General features: G+C 42.9%; 1 protein-coding gene across 2 annotated transcripts in view; it reads right to left on the bottom strand.

Annotated features, from left to right (window-relative positions):
- Positions 1 to 438: 438 nt before the first annotated feature.
- Positions 439 to 23,452, bottom strand: part of TRPC5 (transient receptor potential cation channel subfamily C member 5) — a 388,947-nt gene continuing 365,933 nt past the window's right edge. For both annotated transcript variants that reach the window (XM_053579726.1, XM_053579725.1), the window contains 4 exons: positions 10,732 to 10,935; positions 10,054 to 10,095; positions 6,621 to 6,710; positions 439 to 1,782 (listed from right to left, as the gene is read on the bottom strand). In XM_053579726.1, coding sequence (XP_053435701.1) covers positions 1,090 to 1,782; positions 6,621 to 6,710; positions 10,054 to 10,095; positions 10,732 to 10,935 — 1,029 coding nt within the window. In that variant the 3' untranslated portion in view covers positions 439 to 1,089. The remainder of the gene's footprint in view (positions 1,783 to 6,620; positions 6,711 to 10,053; positions 10,096 to 10,731; positions 10,936 to 23,452) is intronic.

Genomic DNA, 23,452 nt, shown 5'->3' with positions numbered 1-23,452 from the left:
TCAATGAATATTAAAATTGTGACCTGAATTAGGTTGTCTAGACCTAAAATTGTTTTGTTATTTTATTTTTTTCATAAGGCAATTAATTAAAATGAAGATATTCATTTTTCAGATTTCAACACCCCAGCAATATGTCATTTTCTCATACAAAATATTTCAAATACAGGCTTTTATCTTAAAAGGCTTAGATAGCAATGATTAAAACTATCAGAGTAGATAGGTCCCTACAAATAGGCCAGCTAATTATTTTTTCTTGCCAATGTATGAGATGTAGTTACTATTTGTTAGAGTGCAGTAGAATTTTTAAAAAACAGTACACATCCTAAATACTAATTTTGATACTATCAAATTTTAAAATGTACATTAACTGAAACACATGAACACAGGAAAGGAATTCACCTATTAGATGTGACATACACTATGGGGTAAATATTTCACTGGCACACACCAGGAAACTAACACATCTTTAAGAAACAAAAAAACTCAGCCCCCACAATAAGATGTAGTAGCGTTTAAAAACGAAACAAAAAGCCAATTATACCTAGAAACCATGAGTTGACAAATCATGGGAGTCTGTTGAGCCTTCCTTTGATGCTATTCATTGAACCAGCATGGGCAGCGCATAGCACAGAATGGCAACAAAGATAGCCATGTTAGTTTCCTTTATCTGATAGCTGGTGGGGGACTGCTGACCACATCCTTCAGCCCCATGGGAAAATGGCATGAGATCCTGAAGGATCTGTGCAGCAGCAAGAGTAGCAAAATGGCACCTGGAGCTTCAAGGAAGCAAGGGAGAGAAAAGCAAAGAAAAAGTGTTAAGCACCCAACTGTACCTCTGCTGATTAGGGGCAACTCCCCTTCAGTTGGTTGTCAGATGGACTTAAGTGGATATAAAAAAGGCAAATGATAATACTAAAAATAAAACAACAAAAAATGGAGAATGTGGCTATAAAAGATGGTAAAAAATAATAGGAGTTTCACTCTCTTTTCTAGGGGGGCAGTGAGGGAATCATATTCTGTGTCACTTCTGAGAACAAGGAAATTACAAATTTTCTGTTGAGTTCCAGGACAGGTGAATAGGGGTTTGACTTAGAGCCGAGTTGTAACTTGTTCTTCCTGTCCATCACCCCATTTGTGCATGAGCAAGTCACAAGCCTCTCCCCAAGTCTCAAACACATCCTCTGAGGAGTCTAAAAGTTTAGAATTTGAGGAGCAGATGCTGGATGTACAGTGAAGAGAGCTGGAACAGGCTAGAGGGCATTCACTGCTCTGAGCAGCCCCCTGGACTTCACCTAATTCTACCTCACTGAGGTTAATTTCACTTTGAGAACAGGCCTCTGCTTTCCCTTTCTCCATCTGAGAATATCTGATGTCCTGCCACATATAGTGCTGCTGAACGATTCCATCAGAAATTGTATACATTGGCTCTGAACTGGGCTCAGACATATGACCATTAAATTTGGAGAACAGGAGACCCAGTTTCTTGAGAGAAGGACCCATGAAGGAGCGTTTGCTTGATGACTCAGCTCTTGACTTCCCTTGGGTACCACTGGCTTTTGGCACGGTTCTGATGAGAGGTGGCCCATGGCAGGCCTTTTTCTTGCAGCCTAAATTGAAAGACACACTCTTGGATTTGGCCCGAGCCCCACCACTGCCATCATTGGTATCATCCCTCTGAGAGAGTTCAGTGCTGCTAGTGGAAAAGCTTCTCCTTGGGTGTTTTCTATTTCCTAAGAGGTCAAGCACTTCATATCGGAAGCTGGAGATGTCCTGCTTTAATTCCTAGGGAAAGAGGGGAGATGTGTTATATAAAGCAGCTTAGTCTTAAGTGCAAAGTAGGCACGTTGAATACATTTGGAATGTTCCAGTTTTCTCCTAATAGCAAATCACAAAGTACACAAACTACCAGAAAAGTCTCCCATTATTTAAGCACAAGAAAAACAATAATTCTATGGGGAGGGATGGCCATTGGAAAAAATTGTGCAACGGATTAAGTTGATATTAGTCTGTTGACATGTGTCCTGCTAAAGTGTTACTTAACAATTAAGGTATTAGGGTGTGGGTGCTCACCTCTGCATATTTGGCATATGAAAGGACTACTGAAGAGGAAAAAGCTTTTAGGATTCTAAGGAATGAAACTAGAGAAGTGGTAGGTCAGGTGATGAGACTGCTGCTTTGGGACAGGGGATCCTGTTCATTCAAATCCCTAAGAAATGTCCTCTGTCTCTAACTGGCTTTAGATATTTGATTGTTCCTTTAAAAGCCATATTAAAGGTTTAAATATTATGTCATTCCCCAGCTTAAAATTTGTGAGTAAATTGTCACTGACCTTAGGAAAAAGTAGAAATGCCATACCATGGACTACAAGGTTTTTCAAGGCCTGGTACATGTCACTCCAATTTCATCTCTTCCTACTACTATTTTTTCCCAGGCTCTCTATTGCCCACCCAGATGGACATGTTTTCCCCTGCCTCTGGGTATCTGCCTGTGTGTTCTTTCTGTCTACAACACTCCTTTTCTCAACTTATTTTTATCTGTCTCCTCTTTCAACCCTCAGATTAACCATCACTTCCTCTGGAAAGCCTGTCTTGACTCTTCAGTTCCTAGTTGTCTCTCCTCTCCATGTTTGCATGGTTCCCTGTATTTATCCTGTCAGAACACTCAGTCATTCATCACCCTACGTTATCATCCTTCGTTTGTCACTTCACAAGAGTAGAAGCTGGTTAGATGTTGCTTGCTACTGTACCCCAGCACTTAGCAGAGTGCTCGACCCATAGCAGACTCTCAGTGGGTTTGTCTGATGGACAAATGTCAACATATGAGGACACTGATGGACACATGTCAACATATGAGTTATGTCTATGGATTAGGATAATTACCTTCCTATGTGCCTTAGAAAATATAGGTGTGCTCTGGATAGGGTTTCTCAACCTTAGCTCTATCGCCATGTTAGGCTGGATAAATTCTTTGTTGAGGGAGATTGTCCTGTTCATTGTAGGATGTTTAGTAGCAACCTTGTCTCTACCCATCAGATGCCAGTGTGATGACCAAAAATATCTCCAGATGTTGCCAAATGTGAACTGGGAGACAAAATTGCCCCAGGTTTAAGAATCACTGTTTTAATCTAATGTTAATAGCAAGAGAATTTTAATGTTTCAGGGTAGAGTTTTCTTTTTTTGTAGAGACAGAGTCTTATTTTGTCGCCCTCGGTAGAGTGCCATGGCGTCACAGCTCACAGCAACCTCCAGCTCTTGGGCTTAGGCGATTCTCTTGCCTCAGCCTCCCTAGTAGCTGGGACTACAGGCGCCTGCCACAAGACCCGGCTATTTTTTTGTTGCAGTTTGGCCGGGGCCAGGTTTGAACCCACCACCCTCGGTATATGGGGCCGGCACCCTACCCACTGAGCCACAGGCACTACCCCAGGGTAGAGTTTTTTAACACCTTAGATTTAATAGCAGAATTTTTGATCTTAAATCTTTTAAGTAAAGAAGATCTTTAAGTCTTCAGGGATCTTCTCTTTGCTGTTTTGCCTCTCACCATGCATCCTTGCCACATCACTTTTTTATATATTTTTTCTATTTAATGGCTTTTTTCTTATTCTTTTTTCTTGTCAGTACAACTGAAAAGCAGAGGAAAAGCACCAAAAGAAAACATAAGAACTTTTTTTTTTTGAGACAGTCTTATTCTGTTGCATCACTGCAACCTCATGGACTCAAGCAGTCCTCCCTAGCTCAGCCTCCCAAGTAGCTGGTTAAATAGTTGCCCACCACCACACTCTGATAATTTTTCTTTCTTTCTTTTTTTTTTTTTGTTTTTTGGCCACAGCTGGGTTTGAACTTGCTACCTCCGGCATATGGGACCGGCACCCTACTCCTTGAGCCACAGGTGCCGCCCTCTTTTTTTTTTTTTTTTTTTTGAGACAGAGTCTCAACTATGTTGCCCTTGGTAGAGTGCCATGGTGTCACAGCTCACAGCAACCTCCAACTCTTGGGCTTAAGCGATTCTCTTGCCTCAGCCTCCCAAGTAGCTGGGATTACAGGCACCCGCCACAACGCCCGGCTATTCTTTGTTGCACTTATCATTGTTGTTTAGCTGGCCCAGGCTGGGTTCAAACCCACCACCCTCAGTGTATATGGCTGGCATACCCTGTGCTACAGGCACCGAGCCCTATTTTTTGTAGAAACAGGGCTTCACTATGCTGGTCAGGCTGGTCTTCAACTCCTTGCCTCAGCAATCCTCCTGCCTTGGTCTCCCAAAAGTGCTAAGATTATAGTCATGAGCCACCATGCCCACCCAATAGCAGCATCTTTATGCCAATCTTCTTACTACACAGAAAGGCCCAAATAGCATACATATGGTAGGTGGTCAAACTTATTGGATAAGCTAACTAGGATATTTTAAGGGATCAACATTCAAATGTCTTATTCTAAGTCTACATCTAAAGATACCTCAAAAAGTATAATATTTCTTCTGAAATTGGTTTTCATACCCAAAATATTCTTAACAGAATATGATCCTTTGGACTGTGCATAACTTGAAGTAAATGAAGTTACAATTGTCTATATCAAGTGAGATACAAAAGTCAACTCAAAGCCATAATTTTTCTTCTGATTTTTTTTGGGGGAGTGGGTAGGGGGAAGAGGGGAAGAGATAGGGATCTTGCTATTGCCCAGTCTGGTCTCAAACTCCAGGCATCAAGCGATCCTCTTGCCTGGGCTCCTCTAAGTGTTAGAATTATAGGCATAAGCAACTGCATCCAGCCTCTAATTTTCTAAGTGCTAGAATTATAGGCATAAGCAACTGCATCCAGCCTCTAATTTTTCTGGTCTTCAACTGACAATTTTAGAAACAAACAAACCTAACAATTTTGTAAATAAAAATGCTAGCACTGTAATGCCAGCACTCTGGGAGGCTGAAGCCAGTGGCCTGCTTGAGCTCAGGAGTTTGAGACCAGCCTAAGCAAGGACCCCCATCTCTACTAAAGATAAAAAACTAGCTGGGTGTGGTGGTGCACACCTGTATTCCCAGCTACTTGGAAGGCTGAAGCAAAAGGAATTCTTGAGCCCAAAAGTTTGAGGTTGCTGTGAGGAGATATAACTCCACGGCACTCTACCCAGGGTGACACAGTAAGACTCTTCCTCTGTTTCTACTGGCTGCTGAGACAGGATTTTAAGAAGAACTGGGTTTTTCCATACCCCTTCCTTGGTAACATGAACCAGTATTTGTAGGTTATTATTCCCAAATTCCAGTGATGCATCATGTGACTCCTGTAGAGACTGAAGGAATGGTACCCAGACTTCACATGGCAGTTCACTTTCAGACACTGAAAGCAGTAATTCAAAACAACTCAGTACTAATCTGCCAAGCACTAAGAGGGCATCTTCACATTCAGTGGTTAAATATGGACGTGCACCGGCAAAGCTTTGGACGGCAAGTCGCTATACCTCCAGAAGTACACAATATGTTCTGATGCATTCTTGTGGCTTGCATATTGCAATAGGGTCTGGCAGAAGCTCCAGCAATAGTTCAAAGATGAGACCTCCGACACCTCCTGCTCCCTTAGGTCTGTCTCTAGCTGCCATAGACACGGTCGCAGTCCCGGGGCTCCTGACGCCGGAGATGTGGGGGAGCCATGGACTCAGTTTCTCCTCTGTCTCCAGCTCCAGCTACCGCTGGAGCCTCAACCACAGCCCCGGCGACAGTGGCAGCGTCTCCACCCCGCTCCCCTTTTTTTTTGAGGCAGAGTCTCACTTTATCACTCCTGGTAGAGTGATATAGCATCATAGCTTGCAGCAACCTCAGACACCTGAGCTCAAGCGAAATCTCTTGCCTCAGCCTCCTGAGTAGCTGGGATTACAGGCACCTGCCACAATGCCCGGCTATTTTTAGAGGCGGGGTCTCACTTTAGCTCAGGCGATCTGCCCGCCTTGGCCTACCAGAGTGCTGAGATTACAGGGGTGAGCCACTGCGCCTGGCCCCTTGCCCCATCATTTAAAGCATTAAATTCTCACACTAAAAAACACCCAGAATATTAAAAGAACGCACATGGCAAATTTCTTTTGTTCATAAAACTGACTGTGGTGTGATAGATATTGGTAAAATCTCTTCATCTATTGAATGACAGACAATTTTAAGAGAGAAAAATAATTATAGCTGGTATGGCTGTATTATATACACAGGTGAAATTTCATCACCAGAAACCTCAAATGCTGTGAAGATTATGTTTAAGAAACATGAAATGAGGCTGGGCGTGGTGGCTCACGCCTATAATCCTAGCACTCTGGGAAGCTGAGGCAGGTGGATTGCTTGAGCTCAGGAGTTCAAGACCAGCCTGAGCAAAAGCAAGACCTCCTCTCTACTAAAAATAGAAAAACTGAGGCAAGAGGATCGCTTACCCCAAGAGATGGAGGTTGCTGTGAGCTATGATGCCACGGCACTCTACCCAGGGCGACAGCTTGAGACTCTGTCTCAAAAAGAAAGAAAGAAAGAAAGGAAGGAAGGAAAGAAGGAGGGAGGGAGGGAAGGAAGGAAAGGAAAAGAAAGGAAAGGAAAAGAAAAGAAAAGAAAGAAAGAAAGAAAAAGGTGAAATGAGAAATTAAGCCACTTCATGATTAAATTACCTTGAAGTTTTCTTCTGTTAGTCCTTCATTTGTTTTAGAATTTCGTATCATAGCAGCCACATATCTTTTGACTAAATTTCTGATAACTTCCTAGAATTAAAAAAAAAAAAAAAAGACATGAGGAGACATTCAGTTTATTTCTCAGGCTCTCAAACAAAATAAGAAGCATAGGTAGGAAATAACACACGCTTTCCGGGGTCTCCAACCTTTTTTTCTGCCACAGACTGGAAGAATAAAAGCTGCCTTGGGCCACACGTTAAATACACAAACATTAATGATAGCTGATGAGCAGAACAAAAAGGTCCCTATGTACTTTTCATGATATCGGATACCACAGATAGGAAAAACATCCTCAAAAAGTCAGCATGCAGCCAGCGAGTTGCAGCTTGGACACTCCTAATGTTTAGCCCATCTTCGCAATAGAAAATTCTCACAGGATCTAGCCTTCTATTGCAAAAAATGAGTTAAGTCCGTTGGCTAAATTATTGTGTCTATGAATTTGGGGGCAGAGTAGTCCAGTAAAATCAACTTTACCCTAAAGTAAAAGTTTCTGCCCAAGTGTAAAGTAAATGTATATTCATATTTATAGAATAATGAGAGAGGAACAATCCTTGATCATAGTTAATGTTAATATCCTTTCCCTTTGGCTGGATTAAACTTTAATGCTCCTAGTAGAATGAGAGTTTTTCCTCATTTTATAAAGTTGAGAGAGTCTCCAGTCACTGGGTCTGCTCATTTCAATGTCAACCTAATTATACAGTGAAGATATTTTCTGAGTCAATATATACTTCTCCTTTAAAGAATGGCCTCTTTCTACTTAGCCTCCAGGAGAGTCGCATACGCACATACACATGGTCACTATGATTTGTATTAGTGATGGTGATGAGACTACTACTTGTTATAATCTGTCAGGCATTGTGCCAGGCAGCACGCACACATCAGTCAATATTCACAACAACACTCTAAATGCTATTATTATTTTATAGACAGGGAAGCTGAGGCACAGTAAAGCTAACTGACTTGTTCAAGGTCACAGAACTAGTGAATGTCAAAAGCAGAATTTAATTCTACTCCAATCTGATTTCAAGGCCAGTGCTGTATTTATTACTTCTATGTAAACTTGAAGTCATTCAGATGTGCAGGAACCAATTTTTGGTGGCAACTATGAAGCAGAAAATGAAGGCAGTGAACATTGCCTAAGATGCATTATTATGAAAATAATAAGGGTTGGAAGTGTCAGTAGTGAGAGAAGAGTTACCTACTAAATATTGTATTTTTTATTGTAAATTATGGCTTAAGACAGTGGTTCTCAACCTTCCTAATGCCTCAATGTATTTTCATTGTTAAAAAGGGGTCGCGACCCACAGGTTGAGAACCGCTGGCCAAAGAGGAACAAAGTTAGGAGAGGTGACTTGTAGAATAAGCATGGGTTTCCTTCAAGCCTGGTAGAACATTTTTCTCCTTTGGGTTTCTTTCGATCAGAAAGAGAGAGAGTTGTCTCTTATTTGTGATATGAAAGGATTGCTTTCAAGACGTGTTCCAGATATTTGGATGCCTGTTTTCTAGCTGGTGAGAATAGTGCCCTCATGCTTATTAGGTTTATTACTTGTTTTAAAAATTCTGATGTGCTTACCGATTTCTTTGATTTTTTTTCTTTTTTTCGAGACAGAGTTTCACTTTGTTGCCTTTAGTAGAGTGCCATGGTGCCATAGCTCACAGCAACCTCAAACTCTTGGGCTCAAGTGATTCTCTTGCCTCAATCTCCTGAATAGTTGGGACTACAGGCACCCGCCACAACGCTTGGCTGTTTTTAGAGACAGAGTCTCACTCTTGCGCAGGCTGGTCTAGAACTCCTGAACTCAGGCAATCTACCTGCCTTGGCCTCCCAGAGTGCTGAGATTACACGTCCAGCCTCCAATTGCTTTGATTAAACTCATGTTGTAATTTATCAAGATGTAAGTTTCTGACATGCAGATAAGCTTTTATTTCATTGAGGTTAGTTTCCTTCTGTTATATATTCCTTAATTATATATCCCCATTACCAGTTCAGTGCCTATAGCTCAACAGCTAGGGCGCCAGCCATATACACTGGGGCTGGCAGGTTCAAACCTGGCCCAGGCCTGACAAACAATGACAACTGCAACCAAAAAGTAGCCGGGCGCTGTGGTGGGCACCTGTAGTCCCAGCTACTTGGAAGGCTGAGGCAAGAGAATCGCTTGAGCCCAAGAGTTGGAGGTTGCTGTGAGCTGTGACACCACAGTACTCTACTGAGGGCAACATAGTGAGAGTCTATCTAAAAAACAAAACAAAAAAATATATATGCATATTCCCATTACCCTATGTACTTTTTCTTCAAGGAAACTTTTACCCTTTTCTTTTCTTTTTTTTTTTTGAGACAGAGTCTTACTATGTCCCCCTTGGTAGAATGCCATAGCATCACAGCTCACAGCAACTTCAAACTCTGGGGCTTAAGCGATTCCCTTGCATCAGCCTCCCGAGTAGCTAGGACTACAGGTGCCTGCCACAACGCCTGGCTATTTTTTTGTTGTAGTTGTTTAGCTGGCCTGGGTTGGGTTCGAACCTGCCACCCTCGGTGTATGTGGCTGGTGCCACAAACAGTGTGCTACAGGTGCTGAGCCACTTGTTTTTTTCTTAAAAAAACTTTTACCCCGTAATCACTTAATTTTAATACAGTTGTTCATTGAGATACATAGGGGATTTTTTCCAGGACCCCCCATGTATACCAAAATTTGTGCATACTGAAGACCCACAGTTGCCTTACAGAACCCATGTTTATGAAATGTTGATCCTCTATATAGGCAGGTTTTGCAACCTCCAGATATTGGTTGACTGTAAAATAATCCACATATAAATGGATCCACACAGTTCAATCCTGTGTTGTTCAAGGGCCAACTATAGTTGTAATAACTTGTTTAATGTCTTTCATCCCTGCTACACCATAAACTTCATAAGGGCAAAAAGACCTTGTCTTTTTAGTTCATAGTGATTTCTCTAGTTTTGTGTTTGATGTACCATAGCTATTCAAATATTTGTTAACTGACTGACTAATCACATATTCTGTTTTACTCTCCAGGAAGATAGCTTTCTAAGTTAGGGATATTGCTAATCAAGCCAAGGCAGTGTTAAAGGGCTGTAAATAGGATTTTTTTTTGCAGTTTTTGGCTGAGGCTGGGTTTGAACCCACCACGTCCGGCATATGGGGCCGGCCCCATACTCCTTTGAGCCACAGGCGCCGCCCTGTAAATAGCATTTTAAAGCTCCACTTGGAAGAGCTACTTCACCCTTTGATAAGTTATAGCCTTTCTAAGCCTCCCACCCCAAACAGGATCATGTCCAGATACAGGCTAAGTGGACTTCTACTCCACGGAACAGGCCAAGAACTGTTGTGCTTTGTTCCTGTGAGGAAGCTTACCTGATAATGTTGATTTTGTATCAGGCTGTCAGCATGTCGGTCCTGTAATTGAAAATGGAAAGAAAGGTTATATCAATAGTCTCCTAGCACCCTACCCATCTGTCCATCCATCCAAATATATTTCTAATTAGGCGGACTGGAGAACGGGACAGTAGCTCAAGCCTGACAACCCCCTAAAACATATGTATGCTGGAGTTATTTTATGATTTTTTTTTTTTTTTTTGTAGAGACAGAGTCTCACTTTATGGCCCTTGGTAGAGTGCCGTGGTGTCACACAGCTCACAGCAACCTCCAACTCTTGGGCTTAGGCGATTCTCTTGCCTCAGCCTCCCAAGTAGCTGGGACTATAGGCGCCCACCACAATGCCCAGCTATTTTTTGGTTGCAGCTCAGCTGGGGCCGGGTTTGAAACCGCCACCCTCGGTATATGGGGCTGGCGCCCTACCCACTGAGCCACAGGCGCCGCCCCCATATTTTATGATTTTTAAAATAGTTACCTCTTTTAAAACGTGTCAGAATATTACGGGGGTAAAAATGTTGTGTTACATAAATTAATTTTGTACAATCTGAGTCAAAGTTATAAGTGTGCCCATCATCAAGATAACAGAGAGAGTGTCAGGAAGGAGGAAGGGAAGGAAGCAGTTTTGTTCTAAAAGATACACAAGTTTTAAATCCTTACTGTGAAGTTTCTCAAGTTGTGCCTTCTCCGTCTACCATCAGGGTCTCTTTTGGGGCAGAAGGTGTTGTTGAACCAGTTACCGAGGTATAGAAATGACTTGGGACTGGGAATGATGTTGAAAGGAGGTGGCAAGGTACCACCTTCGTCAAAGTAACTCATCCAGAGTTTTGTCCTTGCAAACTTCCACTCAATATCAGCATGGTCCTATGAAAGATAGAATTTCAAGGATTTGGGATGAGAAGCTGCAAAATGTACCCGTGTCTCATTGTACGCTTTCTACTTGCTTCCATACAGGGTAATATGTCAGTAGCTCTGTTAAATTAAAATTACACACATCATGTGACTCAGTAATCCCACTCTTAGAAATATATCTTATCAATATACTTGCAGAAAGATGTATGCCCAAGACTCTTTACAGTAGCACAGCTAGTAAGAGCAAACAATTGGCAACAACCCAAATATCCAGTAGGAGACCAGTTAAGTAAATGAGGTTTTATATACAAAATGACATATGACTATTAAAAATATAGTAGATCCATAAACATTTTATGTATAGAATGTATATGTGTATAGAATATGTAAGTATATAGAATATATATGCATCTATATAAACTTTCAAAGCGAAAAAACAATATAAAACACAATATATATAGTATACATTTATGTAGTTAGAAAATATTTTAGGTTACATCCTTATGTCAGCATGGTACATACTTTTTTTTTTTGAGACAGAGTCTCACTATGTTGCCCTCGGTAGGGTACTGTGGCGTCATAGCCCGCAGCAACCTCAAACTCCTGGGCTTAAGCAATTCTCTTGCCTCAGCCTCCTAAGTAGCTGCGACTACAGGTGCTCACCACAATGCTCGGCTACTTTTTGTTGCAGTTGTCATCGTTTAGCTGGCCTAGGCCGGGTTCAAACCTGCCAACCTCAGTGTATGTGGCTGGCGCAGTAATCACTGTGCTACAGGCGCCAAGCCATGGTACATACTTTTTTTTCTTTTTTTTTTTTTTGTAGAGACAGAGTCTCACTGTACCGCCCTCGGGTAGAGTGCCGTGGCGTCACACGGCTCACAGCAACCTCTAACTCTTGGGCTTACGCGATTCTCTTGCCTCAGCCTCCCGAGCAGCTCATGGTACATACTTTTTAAGGAGTTGCAATTGTGGTGGGAGGCCTTCTTTTTTCCTTATTTTTGAAAATAATTTAACTTTCAAGGGTACATGTGAAACTTAGTAAATGTAGAATATAAATGTCTTAACACAATAACTAAGAAAATGCCAGGAAGGCTATGTTAACCAGTGTGATGAAAATGTGTCAAACGGTCTACACCAAAACCAGTGTATGGTGCCCCATGATTGCATTAATGTACACAGCTATTATTTAATAATAATAATTAAAAATATATAAGTATTAAAAAAATAATAATAATTTAACTTTTTTTTTTTTGAAACAGAATCTCATTCTGTTGCCTTTGGGTAGAGTGCCATGGCATCATCATAGCTCACAGCAACCTCAAACTCTTTGGCTCAAGTGATCCCCTTGCCTTAGCCTCCCAAGTAGCTGGGACTACAGGTGCTTGCCACAACGCCCAGCACTTTTCTACTTTTTTATGTAGAGACAGGCTCTCACTCTTTATTTATTTATTTATTTATTTATTTATTTTTTGTAGAGACAAGAGTCTCACTCTATGGCCCTCGGTAGAGTGCCGTGGCCTCACACAGCTCACAGCAACCTCCAACTCCTGGGCTCAAGCGATTCTCTTGCCTCAGCCTCCCGAGTAGCCGGGACCACAGGCGCCCGCCACAACGCCCGGCTATTTTTTGGTTGCAGTTTGGCCGGGGCCGGGTTTGAACCCGCCACCCTCGGTACATGGGGCCGGTGCCTCACCGACTGAGCCACAGGCGCCACCCCAGGCTCTCACTCTTGCTCAGGCTGGTCTCTAACTCCTGAGATCAAGCAATCCACCTGCCTTGGCCTCCCAGATAGCTAGGATTATAGGCGTGAGCCACTGGGCCCAGCCAACTCAATTTTATTGGTGTATAATTTACACAGAATAAAATTCAACCATTTTATTGAGTTTATTTTATTATTATTATTATTATTTGAGACAGAGTTTTATTATGTTGCCCTCAGTAGAGTGCCGTGGCATCATAGCTCACAGCAACCTCAAACTCTTGGGCTTAAGCAATTCTCTTGCCTCAGCCTCTCAAGTAGCTGGGACTACAGGCGCCTGCCACAATGCCTGGCTAGTTTTTGTTGTTGTTGATGTTGTAGTTGTCATTGTTGTTTGTCAGACCCAGGCTGGGTTCAAACCTGCCAGCTCTGGTGTATGTGGCTGGCGCTCTAGCCACTGAGCTACAGGTGCTGAGCCTTTATTGAGTTTATTGATGAATTCTGACAAGTGTATATACCCATGTATCCACCATCATAATCAGGAAACATGAATACGAACTCACATGGTGGTGTACATTTTTAGTTTTAAGGTGTATGTGGACTGATGTTGCTACCACCATAATCAGGATGCATAATAGTTCCATTACCCTCCAGAATTTCCTGGTATTGTCCCACTGTAATTAGTTCTCCTCAACCACCCAACCCCTGACAACCACTGATGTGTTTGCTGTACTTATAGTTTACCTTTTTCAAAACGTCATACAAATGGAATCACACAGTAGGTAACATTTTGAGACTGGCTTGTTTCACTCTGCATAACACCTTTGAGATTCATCTTTTTTTTTTTTCAGTTTTGACCGGCGCAGGGCTTGAACCGGCCACCCTGGTATATGGGGCCAGCATCCTACTCCTTGAGCCACAGGCGCCGCCCTCTTTTTTTTTTTTTAATTGAGAGAGAGTCTCATTTTGTCACCCTCAGTAGAGTGCTGAGGTGTCACGGCTCAAAGCAACCTCAAACTCTTTGGTTTAAGCAATTCCCTTGCTTTATCCTCCCAAGTAGCTGGGACTACAGGCGCCTGCCACAACGTCCGGTTATTTTTGTTTGTTTAGCAAGCCCAGGCTGGGTTTGAATCCACTAGCCCTGGAGCATGGGGCTGGCACCCTAACAACTGAGCTATGGGCACAACCTCATTTATGTTTTTTTTCCTATCATTATTCCATTCAATCTTATTGCTGAGTAGTGTTCCATCAGATGGATGTACATGGTTTGTTTATTCATTCACCCATTGAAAAACATTTGGATTGTTTCCAGGTTTTAGAAATTATGAGCAAAGCATCTATGAACATTCATGTACCCCTGTCAAATTAATGAGAGGGTACGTACGATTAGGTTAACATTGTTTGCATTAGTAAGGTAAAGTCCAAGTTAAAGGTTTTTGTGTGAACATGGGTTTATCTTATCTAGCTTAAATATCTAGGAGTAGTATTGCTGTGTTAAGTGGTAAGTGTATGTTTAACTTTATAAAAAAAACGTGGCTGTACTATTTTTTATTTCCACTAGTTGCTCTATATCCTCATCCATACTGGTAGGATCTTTCAAGGTTAGCCATTCTTACAGGTGTATAGTGGGATCTCATTATGGTTTTAATTTGCATTTCCTAAATGGCTAATGATGTTGAGCATTTTTCTTATGTTTACCATCTGTCTACTGTGATGAAGTATTTTTTTTGTTCCAATTTTAGTATATGTGCTGCCGAAGCGAGCACATTTTTTTTTTTTATTAAATCATAGCTGTGTACAATAGTGCAATCATGAGGTACAATGCCTCAAGCTTTATCCCTGGGTAGAGTGCTATAGCATCACAGCTCACAGCAACCTCCAACTCCTGGGCTCAAGCGATTCTCCTGCCTCCGCTTCCCAAGTAGCTGGGCCTACAGGCACCTGCCACAACGCCCGGCTATTTTTTGGTTGCAGCCGTCATTGTTCTTTGGCGGGCCCAGGCTGGATTCGAACCGGCCAGCTCAGGTGTATGTAGCTGGTGCCTTAGCTGCTTGAGCCACAGGCACCGAGCCGATGAAGTGTTTATGTCCAGATACTTTGCCCATTTTTATTGGGATAGTTGTTTTCCCACAATTGAGTTTTGAAAGGTTTTTAAAATGTATATATTCTAGATAAAAACTCTTTTTAAGTTATGTGACTTGCAAATATTTTCTTTCAGTTTGCCTCTTGTCTTTTCTTAGTGGCATCATTCCCAGAGCAAACTTTTACTTTTGATAAGTCAAAATTATCAAATTTATGACATTATCAAAATTTTTTTTTGAGATAGAGTTTCACTTTGTCACCCTCGGTAGAGTGCTATGGTGTCACAGCTCACAACAACCTCAAACTCTTGGGCTCAAATGATTCCCTTGCCTCAGCTTCCCAGGTAGCTAGGACTATAGGCACCCTTCCACAACGCCCGGCTATTTTTTAGAGACGGGGTCTCGCTCTTTCTCAGGCTTGTCTCGAACCCATGATCTCAGGCAATCCACCTGCCTTGGCCTCCCAGAGTGCTAGAATTATAGGCCTGAGCCGCTGCACCCAGCTGACATTATCACTCTTTTATAGATTGTGATTTTTTGTGTAATGTCTTCAGCTAACCTGAGATCATGAAGATATTTGCCTAGGTTTTTCTCTACAATGTTTATAGTTGTTAAATTTGCATTTTGCTCTATGATCCACTTTGAGTTAATTTTTGTATAAGGAAAGAGGTTTGTGTTGAAGTTCTATTTTTGTTTTTAATATGGATGAATGATTGCTCTGACAACATTTCTTTCCTTTTTTTTTTTTGAGACAGTCTCAAGTTCCATGTTCAAACGTAATTGTTTCTAGAAGAAGTATGGCATTAAGCCACTCATCCATTATCACCAGCTTCTGTTCCAGTGCCTGGTATATAAAGAATTTTTTACTAAATATATCATCTTATTTATTTTCTTAAATTTTTATTCTGTGGATCTCCTTTGTGGCCAGAGTATATTATCTACCATTCACACTTTTTTTTTGATACAGAGTCTCACTATGTCACCCTCAGTAGAGTGCTAGGGCATCACAGCTCACAGCAACCTCCAACTCTTGGGCTTAAGCTATTCTCTTGTCTCAGCCTCCCAAGTAGCTGGGACTACAGGCACCCGCCACAACGCCTGCTGTTGACAACATTTCTTGAAAAGGCTGTCATTCTTTTTTTTTTTCAGGGACAGAGTCTTACTTTATTGCCCTCGGTAGAGTGCCATAGTGTCACACAGGTCACAGCAACCTCCAACTCCTGGGCTTAGGCCATTCTCCTGCCTCAGCCTCCCAAGTAGCTGGGACTAAAGGTGCCCACCACAACACCCAGCTATTTTTTTTTTTTTTTGTGGTTTTTGGCCGGGGCTGGGTTTGAACCCGCCACCTCCGGCATATGGGACCGGTGCCCTACTCACTGAGCCACAGGCGCCGCCCACCCAGCTATTTTTTTGTTGCAATTTGGCCGGGGCCGGGTTGGAACCTGCCACCCTTAGTATATGGGGCTGGTGCCCTACTCACTGAGCCACAGGCGCTGCCGAGGCTATCATTCTTTTATGGAATTGTTTTTGTACCTTTTACAAACATCAGTTGGGCATCCTGGACTATTAGATATCCACATTCAAAAGAATGGAGTTGATCATAAAGTTCCAAAGCTGCAGATGCTGACGTGAGTGTGGAGGGAAGGGAACACTTTTACACTGTTGGTGAGATTCCAAACTAACACAGCCTCTTTGGAAAGAAGTATGGAGAGTCCTTAAAGAGCTAACCATAGACCTCCCATTCAATCTCACAATCCCTTTACTAGGTATCTACCCAGAAGAAAAAAAAAATGATTTTACCATAGAACATTCACACTAAAATGTTCATTACAACTCAATTCACAATCACCAAGGCATGGAATCAACCCAAAGGCCCATCAACACATGAATGCATTAATAAATTGTGGTATATGTATATCATGCAATACTATTCAGCCATAAAAAGATGCAGATTTTACATCTTTGTATTAACCTGGATGGAGCTGAAGAAGATTCTTCTTAGTAAAGTATCACACGAATGGAAAAGTAAGTATTCAATGTACTCAATGCTAAAATGAAATCAACAGATAAACAGCTATGGGCCCATGAGAGAGAAAAACACAATTAAATTCAAGTGGAGGGATGGGGAGGAGGGAAAGGAGGACATAGGGAGGTTAGTAGGCTCTCATCTAATGAGTACAATGTAAGGGTATACAACACACCTCCTGGGGGAAGGGCTTAACTACAACTTGGACTTTACCTAACAAACACAAACAACGTAACCTAATTGTTTGTACTCTCATAGTATCTTAAATTAGAAAAAAAAAGAACAGAGTTGAACTACATCACACCACATGTGAAACGTAACTCAAAAAGGATCATAGATCTATATTTTTATTTTAAGAAATAAAAACTATAAAACTGCAAAGACAGCTTAGGGGTAAATCCTTATGACCTTGGATAAAATGATAATTTCTTAGATATGTCACCAAAAGCCAAGTGACAAAAAAAAAAAATAGGTAAATTGGACTTCATCAAAATAAAGAAAATGAAAAGACAGCCCACAGAAATGAAAGAAAATAGGGCGGTGCCTATAGCTCAATTGGCAGGGCACCAGACATATACACCGAGGGTGGCAGGTTTGAGCCCGGCCTGGGCCTGCTAAACAACAATGACAACTGCAACTTAAAAAAAAAAAAAATAGCCAGGCATTGTGGCGGACACCTGTAGTCCCAGTTAATTGGGAGGTTGAGGCAAGAGAATCACTGAAGCCCAAGAGTTTGAGGTTGCTGTAAGCTGTGACACCACAGCACTCTGCCCAGGGCGACAGCTTGAGACTCTGTCTCAAAAAAAGAAAAAAAAGAAAGAAAATAATTGAATATCATATCTGATAAGGGACTTGTATCAAAATATATAAAGAACAATTACAACCCAACAATAAAGACAAATAATTCAATTAAAAACACAGGCAAAGCATTTAGAATAGACATTTCTCTGAAGAAGATACACAAATGGTCAACAAGTGAATGAAAATATTCTGAACATTTTTAGTCATTAGGGAGATTCCAATCAAAACCACAATGAGATCCTATCTTATACCCACTAGGATTATTATAATAATAAAAGAAGACAGATCATATAACAAGTGTTGGTGAGGATATAGAAAAATTTGTCCCCTGATACACTGCAGTTGTGAATGTAAAATGGTGCAGCCACTTGTTTGGACAATAGAATGGCAATTCTGTAAATGGTTGAACACGGAATTACCATATAACACAGCAATTCTGCTCCTAGGTATAAACCCAAGAGAAATGAGTCCACTCAAAAACATGTACCGCGGAGGGTGGATTGCCTGAGCTCACAGGTTTGAGACCAGCCTGAGCCAGAGTGACACCTTGCCTCTAAAAATAGCCGGGCGCCTATAGTCCCAGCAACTTGGGAGGCTGAGGCCAGAGAATCGTTTGAGCCCAGGAGTTTGAGATTGCTGTGAGCTATGATACCACGGCCCCCTACCAAGGGTGACAAAGTGAGACTCTGTATCAAAAAAAAAAAAAAAAGTACCCAAATGTTCACGGCAGGATTTTTTAAATTATAGCCAAAGAATGAAAATGACCCAAATGTACATCAACCAATAAATAAACAAGATGTGGTATATTCCTACAATGTAATGTTATCGAACATTAACAAGGAAGGAAGAACTGATACACACTACAAAGTAAATGGCCCTTAAAGGCATTGTGCTGAGTCTGTCACAAACATAAGTATGATTCCGTTTCTATAAAATCCATAGTAACAGAAAGTAGATTAGTGGTTGCCAGAGGCCGGTGGGAGAAGGGAGTAAAAAGTAAGTACTCATGAATATGGGGTTTCATTTTGAAATGAGAAATACTCTGGAATTAGTGCTGATGTCTGCTCATATGTGTACACAAAAAGTCATCCCCTCTGCACATATATGCACCACTGAATCGTACAGTTGAAAAGGTTCAATTTTATGCTATGTGAATTATATATCAACAAAACTTTTTCTTGGGCAGCGCCTGTGGCTCAGTGAGTAGGGCGCCGGCCCCATATGCCGAGGGTGGCGGGTTCAAACCCAGCCCCGGCCAAATTGCAACAAAAAAATAGCCGGGCGTTGTGGTGGACACCTGTAGTCCCAGCTGCTCTGGAGGCTGAGGCAAGAGAATCACGTAAGCCCAAGAGTTAGAGGTTGCTGTGAGCCGTGTGATGTCATGGCACTCTACCCGAGGGCGGTACAGTGAGACTCTGTCTCTAGAAAAAAAAACAAAAACAAAAAAACTTTTTCTTGTTTGTTTTTTTGTTTTGAGATAAAGTCTAAAGCTGTCACCCTGGGTAGAGTGCTCTGGCATTGTAGCTCACAGCAACGTCCAACTCAGGCTCAAGTGATCCTCTTGCCTCAGTTTTTCTATTTTTAGTACGGGGTGGGGGGAGGTCTCGCTTTTGCTCTGGCTGGTCTTGAACTCCTGAGCTCAAGCAATCCACCCACCTCGGCTTCCCAGAGTGCTAGGATTATAGAAGTGAACCATTGTACCTGGCCTCAACAAAACTTTTTATTTATTTATTTATTTTTTGAGACAGAGTCTCACTATGTCACCCTTGGTAGAGTGCTGTAGCGTCACAGCTCAAGGCAACCTCAAACTCTTGGGCTCAAGCAATTCTCCTGCCTCAGCATCCCAACTAGGTGGGACTATAGGCACCCACCACAACGCCTGGCTATTTTTTGTTGCAGTTGTCATTGTTGTTTAGCAGGCCCAGGTAGGGTTCAAACTTGCCGGCCTCGATGTATTTGGCTGGTGCCCTACCCACCCAGCCACGGGCACCGAGCCAACAAAACTTTTTTAAATGCAAAAGAAAGTATCATTAGCTGGGTATTGTGGCGGGTGCCTGTAGACCCAGCTACTTGGGAGGCTGAGGCAAGAGAATCGCTTAAGCCCAAGAGTTGGAGGTTTCTGTGAGCTGTAACACCACAGCTCTCTACTGAGGGCGACATAGTGAGACTGTCTCAAAAAAAAGAAAAAAAAAAAAAACCAGAAAGAAAGAATCAGTTGTGAATATTTGTGTGGATCTATGATTGAATTCTCTATTCTGTTACATTAATCTACATTTCTATCTCAACCATCAAACAACACTGGGTTTTTGTTTTTTTTTTGAGACAGAGTCTCACTTTGTAGCCCTCAGTAGGGTGCTGTGGCATCATAGCTCACAGCAACCTCAAACTCTTGGGTTCAAGTGATTCTCTTGCCTCAGCTTCCCAAGTACTGGGACTACAGGTGCCTGCCACAATGCCTGGCTATTTTTAGAGATGAGGTCTAGCTTTGGCTGAGGCTAGTCTGAAACCTGTGAACTCAGGGAATCCACTGGCCTCAGCTATCCAGAGTGCTAGGATTACAGGTGTGAGCCACTATGTCCGGCCTCAACAACATTTTTTTAAATGCAAAGGAAAGAATCAGTTGCAGATATTTGTGCGGATCTATGATTGAATTCTCTATTCTGTTACGTCAATCTGTATTTCTTTTTTTTGAGACAGTCACAAGCTTTCCCCCTGGGGAGAGTGCTATGGCGTCACAGCTCACAGCAACCTCAAACTCTTGGGCTCAAGCCATTCTCTTGCATCAGCTTCCCAAGTAGCTGGGACTACAGTTGCCTGCCACAACGCCCAGCTATTTTTTTTTTGTTGTTGTTGTTGCAGTTGTCATTGTTGTTTATCAGGTCTGGGCTGGGTTTGAACCTGCTAGCCTTGGTGTATGTGGCTGGTGCTGTAACCACTGTGCTATGGGTGCCAAGCCGTCAATCTATATTTCTATCTCTACCATCAAACGACAGTCTTTTTTTTTTTTTTTTTTGTAGAGACAGAGTCTCACTTTATGGCCCTTGGTAGAGTGTCATGGCATCACATAGCTCACAGCAACTTCCAACTCTTGGGCTTAAGTGATTCTCTTGCCTCAGCCTCCCAAGTAGCTGGGACTACAAGCGCCCACCACAACACCCGACTATTTTTTTGTTGCAGTTCGGCCGGGGCCGGGTTTGAACCCGCCACCCTCGGCATATGGGGCCAGCACCCTACCGACTGAGCCACAGCTGCCGCCCACAACAGTCTTTTTTTGAGACAGAGTCTCACTTTGTCGCCCTCAGTAGAGTGCCCTGGCGTTACAGCTCACAGCAACCTCAAAGTCTTAGGCTCAAGTGATTCTCTTGCCTCAGTCTGCCAGGCTCTGCCACAACGCCTGGCTATTTTTAGAGCCAGGTCTTGCTCTGGCTCAGTATGGTCTGGAACCTGTGAGCTCAGGCAATCCTCCTGCCTTGGCCTCCTCAGAGTGCTGGGATTATAGGCGCGAGCCACTGGGCCGCCCCGTAAACAGCATTGTCTTGATGATGGTGGCTATATAGTAAGTGTTGAAATTGGATACAGTGATTCTTCCCACTAAATTTTAAGAGCCTGTGCCTTTCCATATATGTTTTAGAAGAAGCTCATCTATGTTTATAAAGAACCTTGCTGAGATTTTATTTAAGGTTAAACATTTCTTTTCTTTTTCCTTTTTCTTTCTTTCTCTCTCTCTCTCTCTTTTTTTTTTAGAGGCAGAGTCTCATTTTGTTGCCCTCAGTAGAGTGCTGTGGTGTCATAGCTTACAGCAACCTCAAACTCTTGGGCTTAAGCAATTCTCTTGCCTTGGCCTCCAGAGTAGCTGGGACTATAGGCGCTCACCACCACGCCCAGCTATTTTTAGAGACGAAGTCTAGCTCTGGCTCAGGCTGGTATTGAACCTGTGAGCTCAAGCAACCCACCCACCTCGGCCTCCCAAGTGCTAGGATTACAGGCATGAGCCACCACGCCTGGCACTAAAGATTTCTTTATTAATAAATTCTCTTTCCCCTCCAAAATTTCTCTCCCAAATAAATTACTCCTTCTCTCCTTGGGATTGGGGGGTCTGAATCTTAGAGCCAGCCCCCTTTAAAGGGCCAGCCCTCTAGTGTTAACACAGGTCCCTAATCCCCCCACCTCGTGAGCTAAGAAACCCTTGATGGAATTTCAGTACATCTGAGTGGGGCCTAGTGTTTGTGTCTGCCCCTCCTGTCAGCCTGGCCCCTAGGCCATCAGGGAAAGGGGATATCCACTTGTGCAAATGGTGCAGTTCCTTAATCAGTGACAGCCGGTTCACTGCGAGCCAGCATGAGGCTCCTTTTCTGTCTTGGAGCCAGAGACAGGGCAATCAGGCACCTTGGAAGGCTCCCCCCAACCCTGGGCCCAGGCCTCAGAGGTGATTCACCCATCCTCCTAGCCCCACCTGTGGTTTGGCTCCTGTTATGTCTGAGAGGCATGGGATGACTACAATGAATGAATGAAGAATTGGAGACGCCCCATCAGGGGGCGCTCATTGTCTCTGCAGCAAGGACAAAGCTGGACAGCCTTCTCTGCCCGTCTCCTCTACCAGGGTGCTGAACTTCTCTCTCCTGTGGAACCGTCTATAGACCGGAAGCCAGAAAGCAGCCGCAGCACCAGGGCCAGGCTCCGGGCGCCCCCGGCCCCCCAGGATGAACCAAAGTAGCCAGAAGGGGGCAGGAGGTGCGTCAGCGTAGCCAGTTAATGCTGACGCATGTGTTCACGTGGCACGCTGCACGCTGAGCAGTCCTCGCACTTTTCGAGGTCCTAGCTCCAGAAGCTCTCGCGAGAGCAGGGGGCAGTGCCTGCCGCCTGGTGTCCGGCGTATTCTCGTCAGTATCACACGCTGCAGCGCCATCTCTGTCTTGGGCACGACGATCGGCAGCCGCGGCTGTGGTAAGCAACCCGCGGCCTTAGACATCTGCTGCTTGCTGAGATTTTAATTTTAATAGGGATTTCATTAACTTATAGATCAATGTTGGGAGAATTAATATATATATATTTAGAATTAATATTTTTATTCAGTTGAATCTTCCCGTCCATACAGTATGTCATTTCTTTCATTATATTTTATAGTTTTAAGTGTACTTGTCCTGTGAATGTTTTGTTAAGTTTATACCTAAGTATTTCATTTTCTTTCCGTCACTTGTTAATGGTACTTATTTAGTTTGTTCACGCTGCTGTAACAAATTACCGTAAGCTGTATGTCTTGTAAAACAACAGATTTATTTCTCTAGAGGCCGGGATTTTCAAGATCAAGGTGCCAGCAGACTTGGAATTTGGTTAAGGGCCGTCTTCTTGCTGTAACTTTACACGGTGGAAAAAAGAGGTACGGTAGCTCGCTGGTACATATTGTTTTTTTTTTTTTTTTTTGTTTGTTTGTTTTTCAGTTTTTGGCCAGGGCTGGGTTTCAACCTGCCACCTCCGGCATATGGGGCCAGCGCCCTACTCCTTTGAGCCACAGGCGCTTTTTTTGAGACAGAATTTCACTGTGTTGCGGTTGGTAGAGTGCTGTAGCGTCTTAGCTCACAGCAACCTCAAACTCTTTTGTTTTTTGAGACAGAACCTCAAGCTGTTGCTCTGGGGAGGGTAATATGGCGTCACAGCTCACAGCAACCTCCAGCTCCTAGGCTTAAGCCATTCTCTTGCCTCATCCTCCCAAGTAGCTGGGACTACAGGTGCCCCCCACAACACCCGGCTATTTTTTGGTTGTAGTTGTAGTTGTTTGACAGGTGCGGGCTGAATTCGAACCTGCCAGCTTTGGTGTATGTGGCTGGCACCTTGGCCCCTTGAGCTACAGGCGTTGAGCCAACCTCAAACTCTTGGGCTCAAGGCATTCTCTTGCCTCAGCCTCCCAAGTGGCTGGGACTACAG

This window comes from Nycticebus coucang, chromosome X (assembly GCF_027406575.1).
Source record: "Nycticebus coucang isolate mNycCou1 chromosome X, mNycCou1.pri, whole genome shotgun sequence".
NCBI classification, from domain to species: Eukaryota; Metazoa; Chordata; class Mammalia; order Primates; family Lorisidae; genus Nycticebus; species Nycticebus coucang.
The sequence above is the reverse complement of the archived record's forward strand: the minus strand, read 5'-3'. Positions and strand labels throughout refer to the sequence as shown.